Source organism: Hydra vulgaris, chromosome 01 (genome assembly GCF_038396675.1).
Source record: "Hydra vulgaris chromosome 01, alternate assembly HydraT2T_AEP".
Classification (NCBI taxonomy): Eukaryota; Metazoa; Cnidaria; class Hydrozoa; order Anthoathecata; family Hydridae; genus Hydra; species Hydra vulgaris.
The window spans coordinates 39,803,651-39,824,467 of NC_088920.1; the positions used below are offsets into that span (position 1 = coordinate 39,803,651).

Below are 20,817 nucleotides of genomic sequence, written 5' to 3' on the forward strand. Positions count from 1 at the left end.
GATGATGATGATGATGATGATTTTATATATGCATATATATACATAACTTAACATGAATTTGACATTAAAAAAAATACAAATATAATTTATGCAGCTCCGGTCACAAACTCTGGCTTTACTTTATCAAGCCCTGGCTATATTTTATCAAACCTGGCTCCATGCAGGGTCAATGAAATTATAGCAAAGCCATTCAATGTGATGAGCATTAAAGTCACTAATAGCAACAGTATTAGCTTAAGAATAATAAGAAAGGGCAAGGTCAATTTGATTAAAAACATTATTGCAATGATTGTAGTCTCAAAAAGAAAGAGAATAATAAAAAACAAAAACATAAAAGATATAATTTAGTGAAGAGGTTACAAAAGAAAAGAACATAAAAGTCCAAGAATTAAAGTCTGATTTCACAATGAATAGGTGAACTGAACACTAGTATTTTCCTAGGCCAAGCATATTAATATTGAAGTCTTTGCAAATCAAAGGATAATAGCTATCAAGAATGAGATCAAAAAATGATACAGCTGAATTGGAATGAGTCTTACAAAGAGCAAGCAAGCAATAGGTCTGGTGAATTTTGCAAGAGGTAAGACTTAACTAATAAAGTTACTTCAAAGACCACAATATTTTGTAAAGAATAGATTGAAGCAATTTGGTGGTAACAATGGAAAATAACAATGTTTTTTCTTTTTTTTTAGGTACTTAACTCATGTTTGAAACTAGGAGAGAAATTCAATTACAGATAGTACATGACACCCTAAGCAAAAAGCTATCCAGTTTCTATATTCTGATTAATCAATCCAAAGTTGTAACAAAGATTTCTTTGCATTACCTCAAAATTGCAGACCAAATGGTACTGTTAATACTTTAATATTCTACAGCTGTTGATGAAATCAGCTTCTTTGAGAAAAGATATGAAATAATATGAAATATCATTTACATAAATACACATATACTACAAGTATAGCAAAAAAACTATACAAATCATAAAACCAAAATAATCTATTGCAACAACAAAAAAAAAAAAAACCTGTCAATAAAAATAAAATAATATTTATAAAAATAATAGTTTATTAATGTTAAAAGAAATAATTTAGCAAAACATAATCTGAAATAAAGTAATTTAGTAAATTGAAAATTTAAAAAGAATTGATAAAGATTTAAATTTCAATAATCATTTCTTAAAATGCTTGTTCCAGGTTCAACAACATATGGTGTAAGATATTTATTACCAGCTAAACTATAAAAATTATATGTAAAAAAAAAAGGGATTCAAACAAAATTAACAATAAATTGATAATCTTAACATTAATGAAATGTTAAACATATAATTTTGTCAAATTTATAAATATTTGTATATAGAAATAATTGTAGAAATACAAATAATAGGGTTGCAAAATTTTCAGGAAACTTTCAGCTCTGGAAATTTTTCGGAAAATTTTCACCCTAATAAATAATAATAAGATATAAATACCCAAATAACTGCTTGCAAACAGCTAAAATTGTTGAAGTCTTTCCAGTTCCAGGTCTTCCATAAAACAATAAATTGGGAAAATTATTTCCTGTTATAGTGCTTCGTAAAACACTTACCACTTCTTCCTGGTAAGCAACGTCATCTATAGATTTAGGTCGACTAAAAAAAAAAACTATATAATTTATAAGCATTTATTTAAATAAATTTTAAAATAAAATGTAAATATTTAAACAAACCAGCAACTTATTATTTAACTTAGAGTACTTTTTTGTTTTGTTTTTGTTCAAATAAACTCAACAATATAATTTAAAATTAACACATTACTTTTTACACAAAATTTATTTTTACACAAAAGGTCTCTAAATATTTAGCCGGGGTTAGAAAACCAGATAATTTCAACTATATACAATATTTTTATACATACAAGTCAAATTAACAACACAAACTTTAAATATTAAATAACTTCCTATAGAACCAAAAAGTAGAACTATTAGAACAATAAATATTTTTTACCAAAAAAAACTTACTATTTCTCGACCCATGGTAAATTTTGATTACTTTTTAAAACTGAAGATTCTGCTACTTTAGGCTTCTTTTTGTTTATGGAGAAAAAATCACTCATTTTAAAAACTAATAAAATTAAAAAAAAGTATTTACAACTCCAATATAAGATGGGCCTGTTAATAAAAGTTAATAAAATCCATCTTATTCAATTTAGTAGAAAATAATAAACAGGAGTTTTTAGGTAATCTTTTGCATTTTTTTTTTTTCTTTCCACTTTTACAATTATTTTATAGATGAAGTTCCAAAAAAAAGATATATAATACCATATATATCATATAGTACGAAAATATTGCTTTTATTTATTTTTATACATACAAGTCATTTTTTAGCTTGATTATGTGATAGTTTTGAACTCCAAAGGAAAAAAAAAAAGGAAGGAACTTAGATTTAATATTCATAATACTAAAATCGGATCTATTTTCTTGTAAAAAGTTTGCTTACGTAGACATTTATGTTTGAAATTTGATTACTTTCACATTATTTTACATTATATTTTACTTTACATCATTGGCAATAAATTAGCAAGTAAGACGAATGGGTTTTCAAAGTATTATTTTTAGAAGGGTTCCTTATAAGTCCGATTTCCTTTTCGTAAAGTAAATTTTATGAAAAGGAAAATTTAATGAAAAAATGAAAAATACAAACTGAAAGTGAAATTTATTTAAATTTGTAAATTGTCATTTACATGTACCATATACACACAGTATGTTTTAAAATGCACAAAAACAAAATAGTTGGCGTATTTCATATTCTAGATACAAAATGAATAGTGAGTGTGATATTCTGTTCCAATAGGTACCTAACTAAACTCAAAACTAACAAAATTCGGTTCCGTAAAACGCGATAGTCACGTACCTGGGTACGTGACTATCGCGTTTTACGGAACCGAATATAGTGCTAAAATTTTATGCCACATTTTTTGTAATCATTTCAAAGTTAGCGTGCTTGTGAAAGGCTTTGTGGAATAACTTTTTAGTATTCGTTTTTAACATAGATTATTTTTAGAAAGAAGAATAGTTGAAGCATTAGTTCGATTTGGTTTTAATTATATTCACTTGATATATTAACGAGTTTATTGATGTCAAAATTTTGGTCGTACTTCTGTGGTAAAATTAATGTCCAGGATATAGGTTTTTTTTTCTATCCAATTTTTTTGTTTAAGTTATTCATTTTTTTATGCACCCGCCAAATTTCGTTGAAAAATATTTTGTAGCAGTCACCCTATTTCTTGCTGCACTTTTGTTACCAAATTTATTTTTCCCTGATTTTAACGCGGGAGACAGAGTAGGTATGTTTGTAAAAATTTCAAACCATTTATTTATTCAAGTTTTATATATGGTTCAAAAGAGCTTTAAATTTATAATAAAATGGTGAAAACATTATGAAAAAAGAATCATTACAAAAAAAGTTATGCTCATTTAAGTAACATTATTTTTTGATTAGGCATTGCTTAAGAAAAATGCAACTTACATATAAAACTCGCGTTCGGCTAACGGCAGCTTTGTAATAGAATCATTGTTAATTTGCGCTTATAGTTAAAACATAGTTAAAACCTTGCAATAAAAGATAAATGAAATTACATTAGATATTTAGCACAATAACTGAAAAACCCATTACAAATTAGAGAAGATGAGAATGATTTCCGAACTTGAAAAAAAATTAAAAATCACTTAACTCCTGATACACAACACATTTCCCATTACCAAACAGAAAAATCGATAGAAGTAGACCCTTCAATACTTTTTAACCTGGAATATAATAGATTTGATTATAAGTTATAATGAAAAGAAAGTTATATTGTGTTAGCGTAACTATCTGGTAATGGCATATGCCATTTGCATATAGTGTACTGATTTATTATAACTAAACACTTACATCTCTCAATCCATGCAAGCAAAAGTCTGTCTTTCTGGGTAGAAACAATGTATAGCTATCATTATGATTAAAATTAATTGTCATGAGCCAGGCAATTTGCTTATGTCAAATAGTAAATGAGCTTTGGTTTCCCATAGCTCATTGCAACCAGGTCAACCCTGGTTGTTGGATATCGGTAACTAACCGACTACCTAAAATTACATTTCTATATACATATATGTATACATAAAAAAAATTTAAATAATTATAAATCTTTTCATTATCTTAAAAAAAGGGGAGGGTAAAGAATATGAAATAATTAGGCACTGTAAAATTTATTATAAAAAATAAAGATTAACCTACTATCTGTAAATAATATCTATTAACGCAAGTTTATAAAACATACTATTATTTAAAATAACATATACCTTATTACACATTTCTATTATGTTATCACCATATCACCACTTATTATGTCTGCAGAAAGTTGATATTTGCTCACATCATACTCAACACCATCATCATTTTCATTCTCTTTTGGTTTCCAATAAGAAACTATATATACATCACTTTTCTTCTTTTTAATGCCAACAATTCTGCCATAATATACATCCTGGGTGTTAGTGGCATTATCGAACCACATGTGGCAAATACTTTTTCCAATAGAAGCTCCAATAAGAATTTCTTCGATATTTGAGGCCTCATTATTTTCTAGGTCAGGAAACATTTCTTTTACCTGATCAGGCATGCAGTTTTTTAATATTTTTTCTACATTTTTGCGTTCTTTGTTTTCTTTTTTCTGAATTTTATCTGCTATTCGTTTTATCAATTCTAACTTCAGGTCATTATGACATTGCATATTTGTAAACCGCTTTTTTCTGGCATTAGAGATAGCCCATAATATCAACTTGTTTTAAATATCATTTGGCTTTTTGCACAGCAGAGCAGTTGTTTTATTTTTGCAAGCTTATCAATAGACTTTGTAATATGACTCTGATAGTCATAAGCTGTACCTCCAGGAAGTTGATCAATAGCTACAACCATACATACTGATTCCGTTGTCAAAAGCACAGCATTTATATGAACACCCTCCTGGGTTGTTGCATCAAAACCAAGTGTCAGATCTTTTGTTGTAAATGCTATCTCAGCAGCCTGTAAGTCTGAAAGCACACCAAGCTCACGCATCATTTGTTCTACAGTTGTACGATGTGGAATTTGACTAAATTGATAGCCAGTATGTTCCCCAATTTTACGGAGCAGGGACGGCACACTTTGTGTAGGAACTTGGCACACAAGCATGTCATATATAAGTCTCCTAATATCTGCTGAGTAGCATTTTTCATTTTTGGTGTTTTGTGTTACTTGCTTAATTTCCTCCAACTCTTCCTGTAAATTCTGAATTTCATTTTGCAGTACAAGAATTGCAGAATTTTTTTCAGCAAGTTGATGGCTTAACATTGCCTTTTGATAAGAAAACTTTCTTTGCGTGGATGTCAACTGTTGTTTCAAACAAAAAATTTGATTTTGAAGTTTTTTCAACTGTAAATTTAAAAACTTTTCTTTTAATTTTTTTCTAAGTTGAGAAATTATCTTTTCCTTACGAGTAATAACTTGATTTAGATATTTAAATCTGTATGCTCTAGCCTTTGCCTTATCTTTTAAACCTTTAATATCCTCTTTATGCTTTCTCTTCTTAATTGCCATTTCGTTTGCCAAAATGGTTAATCTCTTTCTCATAACCTTTTTTCTGGGACTCAACTGGTCAGCTCTCAAACTGGATAGTGGTTCATGAGAAGAGATTTTTAAAGTAGGACGAGATAAAGGAGATAAGTGATCACTATTTGATACAGATGAAACACTGATTTGTTGTGAAGAAAATGAAGAACATGTGGGAAAGTCAATTGAGGTTGCAATTGATTAGGATGTTTGTGCCACAGCAGATGTTGTTATTTGGTATGCAAAGAGCATGTTGCAGATGTCAACAAATGGTTTCGAATTTCGTGAAAAATGGTTTAAAAAGACTTTTGATGTTCTAACTAGTTGCTGAATCTGACTTATACAAATTTTGATGTTAAAATACTTACCGATTAGTTCTACAGTTACTTTATATGAATCGTTGTTAGTTGCAAATATATGCAGTACATGTCCATTTCTACAGCCAATATTCAAATGAGCTGGTATTGGAAAATTACAAGCTAAATAAGTTTTAGCTTTATCTGAGGTCCCATGATGCACTAAATTAAATTCAACAATCATAATACTACTATTTAATTAAGTCAGCTATTAATCATAATTAAATAATTTAAAAAATTACAATTAATCTATAAAAAAGAATTTTTAATATATGTATAATTTTTATATATCATATATAGCTTAAGGTGGCTATATGGTAAATTATGGGTATGGAAAAAGCTGAGAAAATGCTGTTTTTGTTTTTAATGAATTTTACGCAGAACCATCATAAAATAGTGTTATATAATTTTAATTTTAACATTTTAAATTTTATTTTGCAGAATTTTGCCTTTAAACTAATTTTGGTGGGTGAAAAGAGTTAGCCATCAAAAAAAAAATTAATATATAACCACTTTAATTATACTTGTTAGTTTTTGTGCACATCATTTAACAATTTAAAAAAAAGAAAACCCAAACATCCTTAGTATTAAAAGGCTATTAAAAAAAAAGTTTGTATAACAGTTCTTATAAAATATATCATTATAATGAATAAAAAATCAAAAATACTGAATTCTCCACTGTCAAAAACCGCCCCTCCCCCTAACACAATGTAACGGAAGTGGAAATACATACCTCCAGTGCGCGGATTATATAGGGTACGTGGTCATGAATATTTTTTGATGAAATTTGGCAGGCACATAGAAAATAGATCTATACAGTTGATTGGAAAATTTCAAATATGTACCAACATGCCTTCGATATCAATGCAGTGCCAGAACAGGAACGAAATTTTAAATAGCAATAAAAAAACTGAAAAATTTATTACTCGTAAAAAAAAACCATAATTTATTCAAGATAAAACATTCTACTTTTCTAATAAAGTCTAAACTGATCTAAAAAAAAAGACAAATAAATACATCTTTACCACGCCGACTTCGAGCACGCTGTGAAAAAAAAGGTCACAGTTTTTAACTTTACAATAGGTGCCGTAAAATGCCAGATACGCACGTACCTAGACAGAGGTATACATTGATTATATATATATATATATATATATATATATATATATATAATATATATTTTTTTTTTTTTTTTTTTTTTTTTTTTAACATCTTCGCTTCCAACAAGGCTGCAAGCAGCCACTAATTAAAGTTGGAAGTTACTGTAAGAGAAAAGATGAAGATTGTAGAGCAAGATAACCATTGACGGACGATTTAAAAGATTGCAAATCATATGAATCAGGAAAGCAAGATGAAGGAAGCGAATTCCAAAGAACTGATGTTCGAGGAAAAAAACTAGATGAATAAGCGTTTTTGGAGCACTTAGGAACAGTCACAGAAAAAGGATGACACTTAATTGAATGACGAGTAACACGAGAATGAATTTTAGTAGATGGCACAAGAGACGCTAGCTCTTTAGAGCAGTGCCCATTATAGTATTTGAAGAAAAGAGAAAGAGAAGCAACATTACGACGATGTGATAATGGTTGGAGGTTGGCTGCAAGAGCAGGTCCAACTATGTTTACAATTCGTTTTTGCGCCTTGTCTAAAAGAGAAAGGGCATCATTAGAAGATCCGCCCCAGATATGGCAACAGTATTCCATACAAGGCCGGATTTGGGATTTATAGAGATATAAATTTATTTGTTAACTTATTTATTTGTTAACTAGTTTATGATTTTACTAGTTTGTTACTTCTCATTGCAACATTTTTCATTTTAATCGGTATCTAAATTAAGTTTACAAAATCAATAGCAAAGTATTTTCCAGCAAAGAAAATCAAAAGCAAATTTTTACATTAGATAAGACTTAATTTTGTTTAAAAGCAACTTTTATTCATTTTAATTCAAAGTTATTATTCAAATTCTAAGTCACTCCCAACTGCAAGCAACCACTATTAAGTTGGGAGTTACAACTAGGCTGCAAGCAACCACTATTAAGTTGGGAATTACAACTAGGCTTCAAGCAACCACTATTAAGTTGGGAATTACAACTAGGCTGCGAGCAACCACTAATAAGTTGGGAATTACAACTAAGCTGCAAGCAACCACTATTAAGTTAGGAATTACAACTAGGCTGCACGCAACCACTATTAAGTTGGGAATTACAACTAGGCTGCAACCAACCACTATTAAGTTGGGAATTACAAGAAAAGAAAACAGTTGACTGAAGACTTGAAAAGTTGCAGGTTGTATGAGAGAGAGTTCTAAAGGGTTGAAGTGTTAGGAAAAAGGCTAGACTAATAAAAGTTTTTAGAGAATATAGTAAATATATGCTAGGGAAGTAGACTTAAATGACAAAAGAGAAAAGAGTAATAGAGACATATATAGTAAACGAATGAGACTTAGCTGAATGACGAGTCAAACGAGAATGAGTTTTATTCAATGGAAGATGATAAACTCATAAAGATAAAATAGATGATAAACTCATAGACATAGAGATGATAACTGCTTTAGCAGTGACCATGAAAAAGCATCATTAGAAGAACCAGTCCAAATATGATAACAGTATTCCATACAGGGGCAAATAAGAGATTTTGTGAGACAAATAAGAGATTTTGAGGTAGAAAATGGAATCAGAAGAGAAAAAATGGCAAGCACGATAGAGAGAAGCAACCTTGCCAAATGCTAATTTAGCAATGGACTATATATATGGTTTCCATGAAAGGTCAGTAGTAAATAATAATTCAAGAAGTCGTAAAGAAGAGGACTCAGTAAGAGGATTACCATTCGTTAGTATAGGAATGTTGACTGTATTGCAATAGCTGTTTGCAGTAAATAACTGAGTTTTGTTGGAGTTAAAATTTACAAGCCACTGTAAGCCCTAATTCGTTACAGAAGTAACGATCAGAATCAAGTTCAGCTGTCTGCTCTAAGCGATCAAAAAGAGAAGACTTTTTACCAAGACAGTATAAAGTTGAGTCATCAAGACAGTATAAAGTTGAGTCATCAAGACAGTATAAAGTTGAGTCATTAGCAAAAATAGCTACTTTTGATGTAAAGTTTTTTAATTTAGCTAATATAAAAAATAGACAAAAATAAAAAAAAATAAAAATTAAAGAAAGTAAACTTTTCCTTTTTAACGGTCAGCTACACAACATGAATCATTAGTAAACAAATTAGCTCATATAATGCTATACACTTGATAATTTTTTGGTAGCCTAAATTAGCTTTGTGATTGGTCAACTTAACATTAAATGTTTTTAAAACTAAGTCTTTAAAAAAAATAAAAGTAAAGTTTTTTGACAATAAATTTTTTAACAAATATTTTTTTTAACATCAAAAGTAAAGTTTTTTGACATTAAATATTAAATCAAAAAATTCTTTCTTGAATTTGAAAACTATATATTCTCATTTACTTTTATGTATTTAAGTTATATTTTTAGACATTTGAACAATATACTTTTTCGCAGAAACCTTTTTTTTATTGTTTTAACTTTTAAAAAACTTAATATGTTAACTGCATAGAACAAAAATATATATAATATATATTCAATATATATATATATATATTACATATATATATTATATATATATATATTATATATATAATATATATATATATTATATATATATATTATATATATATATATATATATTATATATATATATATATATATATATTATATATATATATATATTATATATATTATTTATATTATATATATATATTATATATATATATTATATATATATATTATATATATATTATATATATATATTATATATATATATTATATATATATATTGTATATATATATTATATATATATAATATATATTATATATATATATATATGTATATATATATTGCATTTATTTTAGCAATATTTGACTTATGTCATAAATTGATATTATAAACCTAGATATTTTATAGTAAAAATGTAATTAAACAATTTGTAGATTTAAAAGAAATTGTTTTATTAAAACAATTTTCAGTAAATAATAAAATAAGACTTAGATTTTATATTTCATTTAGAAATAAAATGGAGAAAGAAAATAAAGGTTTCACATAGCTTTTCATATCATATTCATAATATAAATTAGATATGAATAAAAATTAGTTATGAATCATATCTAATTTGAAGTTTGAACGTTGTCTTTATTTAACAAGGAATGTCTTTATAAATAAGTTATTTCAATATAAATTTATTCAACTGTTTTTAAATTATTATTTGGCTACTATCTACACCTTTATGTATAACTTAAATATTTCTTTCACTGTTTTAGGTGCTCAAAGTTGTAGTTAAGTGTCTGTGTCTATAGGCCTACTGTGTTTAGTACATGGGTCACATGATGCTCACGTCTCATAAAGAGTCTAGCGCTTATTACTTAGAATGAATCGAAGTTGCAGTTTGTCTTTCTTTCTGCAGGAAGCATACAGGTCTTGCATCACCTTGATTGCACGTTCAGCTATCTGATTACTTCGTGGTATGTCGATGACGGATGGCTCTTTCTTCCAGTGATTTTTGAATGACTGCAATGCCTTTTTGTAAGGCTTCAATACATCAGATAAATTCTTGAAGTCATTGTCATTGTACTTTTGACTACTAAACCAATGTTCTGCCCACTCATATGAAATGAACCTGCAAACCTTCTCCAAATTCTTTCTCGCTTCAGGCATAAGAATGAACGCCAGAATGGCGAGAATGGCTCTTGAGTTCCATCTGGCATTGCTCATATTAGGAATGTTCTGAAAGTGAATCAGAGGGAAGTTTCTTTGTTCTTCATAGAATCTAAACACTCTTGTTAAATGGTACAAAAACTTCATATCGTCTCTCCACCCTGATTTATCAAGAATTTCTACAGTTCCATTCACAAACTTATCCTTCAGTTCATCATACTTATTCAACAGTTCAGACACAAATGGGTATTCAATGTTTGGAGATTTGGTATCACCCCCAAGTTCTTCGTCCATCACCAGATGGAGAATCCTGTCTAGTACGTGATGCTGACAACCGATAAATTGTGGTATTGTGACACCCTTTAATTTAAACATACGTTGCAACTTCACAACAACTCCATTTCTCTTCCCAGTATTGACGTTTGTTGTATCAGTAATGATCATCTTAATTGAATTCCACAAATTGTATTCATCAATAAGTTTGGCAATTTTTTTAGCAACAGTTTCAGCTTTGCCATCTTTTAAACGCAGTGCATCAAGTTTCACGTCAGTTCTTTCATTCTGAAGTACAACTACCTGATATTCCTTATCATCTATTCGTTTGCCGTCAAAGTGTAAGGACCACTGTTCCATTTTAAGTTGTTGTATCATTTCTTTTTTTAATTTACCTGCCTCTTTGAATATGGACTTGTAAATTGCTGATTGACTTGGAGTTGGAATATCAATACCTTGTTGTGATAATACATTGCATGTTTTAGCAGCTTTCTTTGTGGAAACTCCACTTGATGTAACCATACTTACAGCAAATTTACTTTTGTAGTGCTTTCTAGTTTTTTTCTGAGTGTCCTCATCATCGTCTTTATCACCGTCGTCGTCTTCATCATCTTCACTCTTACTTTTGCAGTTTTCAGATTCAGTACCACTGTCTGTGGTAGACAGGACTTGTGATGTGGAAGGTATTGCTGTTCCAGACTGGACTTTCCTTCTCTTGGAAGGGTGAATGGTTTCTTTACTTGCCACTTGTCCTGTTGAGTACCCCACCTGTCCTTTACTTTCTTTTTGTAGGTGGTATAGACGTTTATCTTCCGAGGATAACCACTGGCCATTCACTTTCGTGATGTCAAATAATACATTGAGAACATCATATTTTCCACGCTTGACACATTCATCATAGACCTTCAGCACCTTCATAAGCTTTGCTCTTATCACTTGATCAGACACACGTGGAAAATTCAGTTTATTGTCCCACAATTTTGTAATTTCCTTAGAAATTTGGTCTATTCGTTCTTTTCTTCCTTTAACATATGCTCCGAGAAACTGGTATCTTCCTACGATCTGCAATTGAAGTGGTATTCTGGATTTTTCATCGAGTGAATGTTCTTCTACAGCCACGCTTCCTCTTCTTCTGTGTGACTCTTGAAATCTCACCAAATTTTAGTCCAAGTCTTCTTGTTCTTTGTTACTGTGGTATGACTTTTCTTGTGAGACATCATATAATATTGTTACGACTTTACGGATAGCTGAGCGTAAATATCCGTTTAATAAAGTCGTTTAATTAATAAAATACTTTAACTGTATAGTAATCCAATTATAGTTCGATAATCCAGTCAATGTTGATAACAGTTCGATAATCCAGTCCGTATCCTAACGATAATGCTACAACTACTTATACTTCGTACACTTACAGCGTCTTTAGTTCGCTACAGTAGTTCCTTATTAGCTCAGTTACACGCAGAGTACTTCATAGAACTATTCACATTATCAACACTGAGCTCTGACAGCAGCTCGCTTATATAATTATTTAGAGCTTCCAGAATGTTCTACTAAGTTCTATAATCTTCTACAGTCTGTTACAGTCGTCTATATCACCGTGGTAACACAATGACGTCATCACATAACAATTCCAAGTATTTGCCGGCACACGGCCGTTTCGTTGCCATGGTAACGTGTGGCGTTATATTTATAAATTCATAACAAAATAATGAAATAAATAGAATTAAGCTGAGAATTAAGCTTAAGATTAAAACATCGGTCAAAAATGAATGTATAAAAATGGTAAATCAAATTTTTATTTTGGGGGTGACCTTTTTTTGTTGCAGAAAGCTATTTGGGCCTTTTTTCATGATTTTAGGTAAAAGTTTATCGATTTATGATACAGGAAACATTTTATTTGAAAAAAAATTAAAAAGTCATATCCCTAATATATATATATATATATATGTATATATATATATATATATATATATATATATATATATATATATATATACATATATATATATATACATATATATATATATATATATTTTTTTTTTTTTTTTTTTTTTAAACATCTTCGCTTCCAACAAGGCTGCAAGCAGCCACTAATTAAAGTTGGAAGTTACTGTAAGAGAAAAGATGAAGATTGTAGAGCAAGATAACGATTGACGGACGATTTAAAAGATTGCAAATTATATGAATCAGGAAAGCAAGATGAAGGAAGCGAATTCCAAAGAGCTGATGTTCGAGGAAAAAAACTAGACGAATAAGCGTTTTTGGAGCACTTAGGAACAGTCACAGAAAAAGGATGACACTTAATTGAATGACGAGTAACACGAGAATGAATTTTAGTAGATGGCACAAGAGACGCTAGCTCTTTCGAGCAGTGCCCATTATAGTATTTGTAGAAAAGAGAAAGAGAAGCAACATTACGACGATGTGATAATGGTTGAAGGTTGGCTGCAAGAGCAGGTCCAACTATGTTTACAATGCGTTTTTGCACCTTGTCTAAAAGAGAAAGGGCATCATTAGAAGATCCGCCCCAGATATGGCAACAGTATTCCATACAAGGCCGGATTTGAGATTTATAGAGGTAGAGAATAGAATCCAGAGTAAGAAAGTGGCGAGCTCGATAAAGAGATGCAACCTTGGCAGATGCTAATTTTGCAACCGATTTGATATATGGTTTCCAAGAAAGATTGGAAGTAAGAGTTAATCCTAGAAGATGAAGAGTAGGTGACTCATCGAGTACATCACCGTTCATAAATATAGGAAGATCTAAATTATTGCGATAACCATTGGCTGAAAAAAATTGAGTTTTATCTGAATTAAAGTTCACCAGCCACTGTGAGCCCCATGCTGTAGCAGAAGTGAGATCCTTTTCAAGCTCAAATGCCCCCTCCAGGCAATCAGAGGGTGTTGGTTTCTTATCACGACAAGAATAAATGGTAGTATCATCAGCAAACAATGCCACCTTAGATGTGAGAATATCTGGAAGATCGTTAATGTAAATTAAAAAGAGTATAGGGCCAAGGATAGAACCTTGAGGAACCCCTGAAGTTACAGAATAAGAAGAAGAGTGTTGTCCATCGAGGACAACTTTAATGCTACAATTGGAAAGGAAGGATTCAATGATCTTAAAGATGTTGCCGGATACACCATAAGAAGAAAGCTTATGGAGAAGACCAGCATGCCAAACTTTATCAAACGCTTTTGAAATGTCAAGAGCGATGGCCTTAACCTCTCCACCTTCATCTAATGCACGATAAAACCTGTCAGTTATTACTGTTAGCAAATCAGCTGTAGAACGAGAAGATCGAAATCCATATTGATGGTCAGAAAGTAAGTTATTAGATTCAAGATGAGAAATTAAGTGTTTGTTAATTAAAGATTCAAAAACCTTGCTTATGATAGGAAGAAGACTTATGGGACGGTAGTTAGACAAATCAGATCGCTCCCCAGAATTTTTGAAGATAGGGATAACAGATGCGGCTTTCCAGCATACTGGAAAACAAGACTCTGATAAGCACTTGTTGAATAGTTTTGAGAGTATAGACGACAGCTCTGGAGAACACTTCTGCAAGACAATAACAGGTATGTTGTCTGGGCCACAAGCTGTAGAAGAGTCTAGACAGGAAATCGCTTTAGATACAGATGCTGAAGTGATATGAATGTCAAGCAATGAATCAACCTGTTTGTTGGCAATATCAGGTAGAACGCAATTAGTGGAATCAAGAGATGATATTGATGAAAAGTTTTTAGCAAACAGTTCGGCTTTGTCTTTAGGTGAGGTGACAAAGTCTGAACCATACAAGAGAGGTGGAATTATAGATTTGCCCTTATTATTGATATTATTAAAGATTCTCCAGAAGTCACGAGAGCCTAATTTTTGAGATGAGATACGAGATTTCATGACCTGAGAATAGCGGGTTTTGGCGTTAGACAAAACCTTTTTACAGTTGTTTCTAGCAGTAATGAACAGACGTCTGTTTTCTGGAGAATTGTTTTGCTGATAAATATGGAAGTAACGGTTTCGATTGGCAATCGCAGCAGCACAGTGTGAGGAAAACCATGGAGGAGAGTGAGGCTTGACCTGGAATCGTCGAGAGGGAATAAAAGATTCCATGCCAGCCTGAATCCACGAAGTTATATAAGAAGCACATTTGTCGACAGGAAGTTGAAAGATTTCTACCCAAGGGCCATCACGAAGAAAATCACGGAAAGAATCCCAGTCAGCTTTACTGTAGTTGTAAGAGGTTCGATAGTAGGGGTATTCAGGTGATGAAGAAGAATGAGATATTAGTTTTAAAGAGATCAAACTGTGATCAGAAGCACCTAAGGGTGAATGTGGAGAAACTGAGCACTGACTAGGATCAGAAACAAGACATAAGTCCAGTAGAGAAGGTAAATGATTCGGGTTGTCAGGAAAGCGAGTTGGAAAGTTGACTATTTGAGTTAGGGATTGAGAAAGGCAAAAGTTGTGGGCTTTAATGCCTGCAGAGTCACTGACACTAGAGCCAAGCCATTCAGAGTGGTGAGCATTAAAGTCACCGACAACAACTATATTAGCTGATGGATAAAGAGAGAGGGCTTGGTCAATATGATCAGAAATAACATCAAAAAGTGTACAGTCTTGAGATGAAGGAGATCGATATAGAACAAAGAGAAAGGCAATAGAGTGAAGTGGTGCTAAAGAAAGCACATGAAAGAATAGTCTGTGGATTCAAACCTAGTTTCACGACAAACAGGTGAATTCTTACGAATGTAAATGCCCAGGCCAAGCATGTGACTATTGGAGTCTTTACGAATCAGAGGAAGATAACCATCAACACTAAGATCACAAGATGAGACAGCCGAACTCAAATTAGTCTCACAAAGAGCAAGTAGGTCTGGTGAACTTTGCAAGAGATAAGACTCAACAGAAGAAAAGTTACTTCGAAGACCACGAATATTAGTGAATGATAGGTTTAGAGAACTTGGTGATGATGATGGTTTTTTGTGTTTTATAGTTTTTGGTACTTTATTCATTTTTAAATTAGATTGAAGAACTTGACTCAAAGCATAGATAGTACTCAGAACACCGTTTAATAGCCCAAGCAATTGCCTCATTACTACTAATAAACCCTAAGCCGTAACAAAGGGCTCCAAATGTGGCCTCCGCAATGCACACCAAAAGTACAAACAGGGACACCATCCATGCGCAACATGGCACTGTTAATACTTTGATATTTTTCAGCTGTTGATGGAATCAGCCTCTCTGAGAGCTACCACAGAGTTCGGGAAACCTGACTACCAGCCGGCCTCAGAACCATAAAACTGAGTTTTAGAGCTGTACCCTCATAAGGAGATAATAGAATGAGTTGCCTAGTCATAAAAACAGTGACACAAGCAAACCCATGCATTGAGTCAAGAAGATCCAGCATTCAACATCCTAAACTGGAAACAATGTATTAAAAATACATCTGCGCCAGCCTAATAGATGAAGAAGGGGTGCGAGGCTGGTCAACAGATAGAATCTGTTTACCCCTTAAGTCTTTGCCTAGGAGGCCTTCTACAAGACAGTAGCTGGGTGCATTTAACATCTGCCCAAGATGAGTATTTTTATCGAGACACCATCTCTAGCCTTTACTCAACCAAGAGCCCCAAGGCAGGGGGTGTTTTAAATCGGAGTTGGCATCTCCTAGCCTTTGCCTAAAAAGGCGTATCCTACAAGGCAGCAGGACATGAAGCAGATTGTACTGGGTTACATGTTACCAGTAGCAGGATAACCTGATCTGACAAACTATAATATTCTATGATAATTTAAATAAAATCAGTGATTCTATGATAATTTAAATAAAATCAGTGATTCTATGATAATTTAAATAAAATCAATTACCTATAATATTCTTTGATAATTTAAATAAAATCAGTGTTTCACAGGAAGACATGCGATCGCACGCCATTATATGACCAGGCAAATCACACTTTGCTTTGACGATTTGACCGCAGCTATTTCAAAAAACATTTCAAAAATGCTGAATCATATCTTGTGAAAATAAATTACATAAATATACATATATATATATACATATATATATATACATATATATATATATACATATATATATATATATATATATATATAATATATATATATATATATATATATATATATATATATATATATATATATATATATATATATATATATTTCTATAGTTTGTTGGCTTTTGGAAGAGCGGTAGGAAAAAAGTGATTGTTACGCCAACACATACGTGTCTTTTAATTAGTTTTGACTTTCGTCCAACATTTCCGTGTTGGACGAAAGTAAAAACCATTAATTTAATTACAAATTAATCGTTTATTAAAAAAACCACAAAAACGCAAATTTAATTGACCAGAATGTTTTTAAAAACATTCTGAATGTTTTTATAACATTTTGAATGTTTTTAACAATATAAACAATGTTTTTATTTTTATTTTTTTTAATAAAATGTTTTTATTTTTATTTTTTTTAATAAAATGTTTTTATTTTTATTTTTTTTACTGTAAATCATGCGCGGAGTGTTGCTACATCGACTATCTTATAGCCTGACTCGCAAGGGAGTGCTGCTACATCGACTGACAAATAGCCTGACTCGCAAGGGAGTGCTGCTACATCGACTGACAAATAGCCTGACTCGCAAGGGAGTGCTGCTACATCGACTGACAAATAGCCTGACCCGCAAGGGAGTGCTGCTACATCGACTGAGGGTTTGGTTGGGGCAGGCAGTCTGCCATTATTAAAAAAAAAATTCCGGTCTTGCATTTTAATTTTTACTTTTTGTCAACAAAATATCGAAAAAACTTTTGGACAACATCTAAGGGTTCTATATATATATATATATATACATATATATATATATATATATATATATATATATATATATATATATATATATATATATATATATATATATATATATATATGTATATATATATATGTGTATATATATATATATGTATATATATATGTATATATATATATGTATATATATACATATATATATGTATATATACATATATATATGTATATATACATATATATATGTATATATACATATATATATATATATATATATATATATATATATATATATATATATATGTATATATATATATATATATATATATATAATCCGTCTGGTAAGGTTTATATATTCTTACTTTTCAATATGATTTTAATTGCTAAATAATCGTGAGGTTATGTTGTGTATTGTATTTTTATTTTTTAGTATCATCTTCCATTACTATTTATATATTTTTACTTTTCAGTATGGTTTTAATTATAAGATAATTGTAAGATTGTTTTGCGTATTGCCTTTTTATTTTTTTAGTATCATCTTCATCCTTTACTGTTGGTAAGGTTTATATATATATATTGTTAATTACAAACAATTTTAAGTATGGTTTCAATTATGAAATAATTGCACAGTTGTGTTGGGTATTGCGTATTTTATTTTTAGTATCATCTTCATCAGTTTCAACGGGTAAGGTTTTTATATTTTTATTTTTCTATATGATTTTAATTTCCAAATTATTTTAAGGTTTTGTTATATTATTTCATTTTGTCATATAAGGTTTTTCATTTAAGATTATTTTATCATATAAGGCTGTGCTATAGTATTTTATATTTTTATTTTTTAGTGACATCATCTTCTAAGCAAGTTGGTAAGGTATAATCTGAACCTTTCAATATGATTGTAATTGCAAAATAAATACAAGATTTTATTTTTTATTTTAGTGCCACTCTCTTATGGATGGTCATAAGAGAGTGTCACTAAAATAAAAAATATGGATGGTACTCCACTCTCTTATGACCATGGATGCACCGCTAATGTATCTTTTAATCTAATGGAATATGTTTTTTACTTCTTTGTTGTTGTACTTTAAATATCAAATCAGATATTTCAAGAATTGAAACATTTTTTGATATTATAGTACTAAAACATCATCAACTTATCTACTATGAGTTTTACATTCATCTGCCATATTTGGTGGTTATCTGGTATGAATTTATTTTTTAATTTATTTCCAATTTCATTTTTAAATTTATTACTTAAATTTTTTAATTTATTTCAAATTTTTTTTTTTTTTTAATTTATTTATTTAAATTTTAAAAACAGTAATTGCAATTATTATTTTTTTAGGTCGGCGGGGGAGGGGGCATACGCCCCTTCCGTAATAGAAACACCACTTGTATACGTAAGATCTTGTATAACATAATTTTATATTGTATACTAATTTTGCTCATTCTAGTAAAGATATATTTATAAAACCAAGTCGTTTTTGATACTAGGATGTATCAAACCATCACCACCACACCCACCTCTATTGCTAACATACACCTCTTATATATTTTGGTGCTTTACTTATAAATTTTAAACAATTTTTTTGTATATTTATATTTCTTATGTCTATAAAAAAAACTTTTTTTCTGAAAAAAGTGTTCAGTTTCATACGGGCAAGGTGGTGGTTTGGTGCCGACTCTGCTTATCCGATACGCTTGGTGGTTAGAGTTTAACATAAAGCTGTAGCCCACTCTTACACCTATCTTTTGACACCAAGATATTTGTATTTCGAAAAGAACTGATAAAGTTATGACAATTTAAGTGAAGAAAAGCATTATTTTGACCACAGTTTTTTCAACAAATCCATATATAGAAAAATCGGTACTTAAACCATTATAATCTTTGAACCAATTGTTCGATTTTATCAATTTTTTCACCTTTAAAATACTGTAATAATACTCTTTCAAATGATATATAACACTATAGTATTCAAACAATTAGAATTTTTTACTCACGTACCTACAATAATAAAAAAATGATGTTGCATTCGATTAAATAATAATATTTACAATTCAATTGCAAAATTCAATTGCAAATTGCCAATTAATTCAAATGTTAAGTATGTGTGTAATAGCTTTAAGATGTCTAAATATTATATTGCCATAACGGTAAAGCTACATTTAAGCACCCTTAAATAGTTTTATTTTTTTCGCTTGTTACGCTCTCGTCAATGGAGACTTTTTAAACATGAGGAATATTTATTGGCTTCAGTACATACGTCGACTAACTTATAGCCTGCTACTACAAGGGAATGTGCTGCTACATCGACTGAGGGTTTGTTATGGGGCAGCAATTTTTTTTTATTATCTTTACTCCAATAAATGTTCATAATGTTAAAAAAATCTTTACTGGCAAGAGAGCAACAAGCAAAAAAATAAAATTATTTCAGGTCGCCTAACTGTAGAATTACCTCTGATAGCTTTGCAAAAAGGTATGATCGTTCAAGTAAACGATTTTATTTCATGAATTTCTTAAAGTCGGTATAAAATTATAAATAAATAAATAACAAATTGATCTTTACAAAGTAGACGTCAAAGTCCAACACCAACAAAGAGTTGTACGAATCAGGTTTGGCAAGTATTTTAATGTGGCTTTTCCTTATTCGAATTTTAAATTCTTTTATATTTAGGTTTGAGAAAAGTTGAAAAATTATTAGTCAAAAGATAATACAGAAAATAAAAAAAGTTATCAAATTTTTTTTTATCAATCTTAACTAGATTTATTTTACTGATAAATTAGATTTAGATAAATTAGATTAACTAGATTTATTTTATTGATAAATTTTAAATTTCATACAATAATCTCTTAAAGCATCTTATAAAGCGTTTAAAAACTATGACTATATAAAGTTTGAACCTCAATTTTTTAGCGGGAGAAAGTCAATGTTTTTTTAGTGTTAAGAGATTACTGTAAGAAACTTATTTAAGAAATTATATATCTAAAATTTATTAATGAATATAAGTCTAGTTAAGAATAGTAAATTATAATTTATCAATTTGTTAATCTCGC

At 30.1% G+C, this 20,817-nt stretch overlaps 1 protein-coding gene across 2 annotated transcripts in view; it reads right to left on the reverse strand.

The window, feature by feature from the left end:
• LOC100205184 (replication factor C subunit 4) overlaps window positions 1-4,326 on the reverse strand; it is a 34,420-nt gene extending 30,094 nt beyond the window's left edge. Inside the window, exons 1-3 of one of the 2 annotated variants that reach the window (XM_065788148.1) lie at window positions 4,315-4,326; window positions 1,996-2,098; window positions 1,469-1,627 (exon numbers count right to left, since the gene is read on the reverse strand). In XM_065788148.1, coding sequence (XP_065644220.1) covers window positions 1,469-1,627; window positions 1,996-2,090 — 254 coding nt within the window. In that variant the 5' untranslated portion in view covers window positions 2,091-2,098; window positions 4,315-4,326. Of the gene's footprint in view, window positions 1-1,468; window positions 1,628-1,995; window positions 2,099-2,473; window positions 2,556-4,314 lie in introns of those variants that run through there. The other variant, XM_065788149.1, reaches the window with a different exon arrangement.
• Between the last annotated feature and the right edge of the window lie 16,491 nt (window positions 4,327-20,817).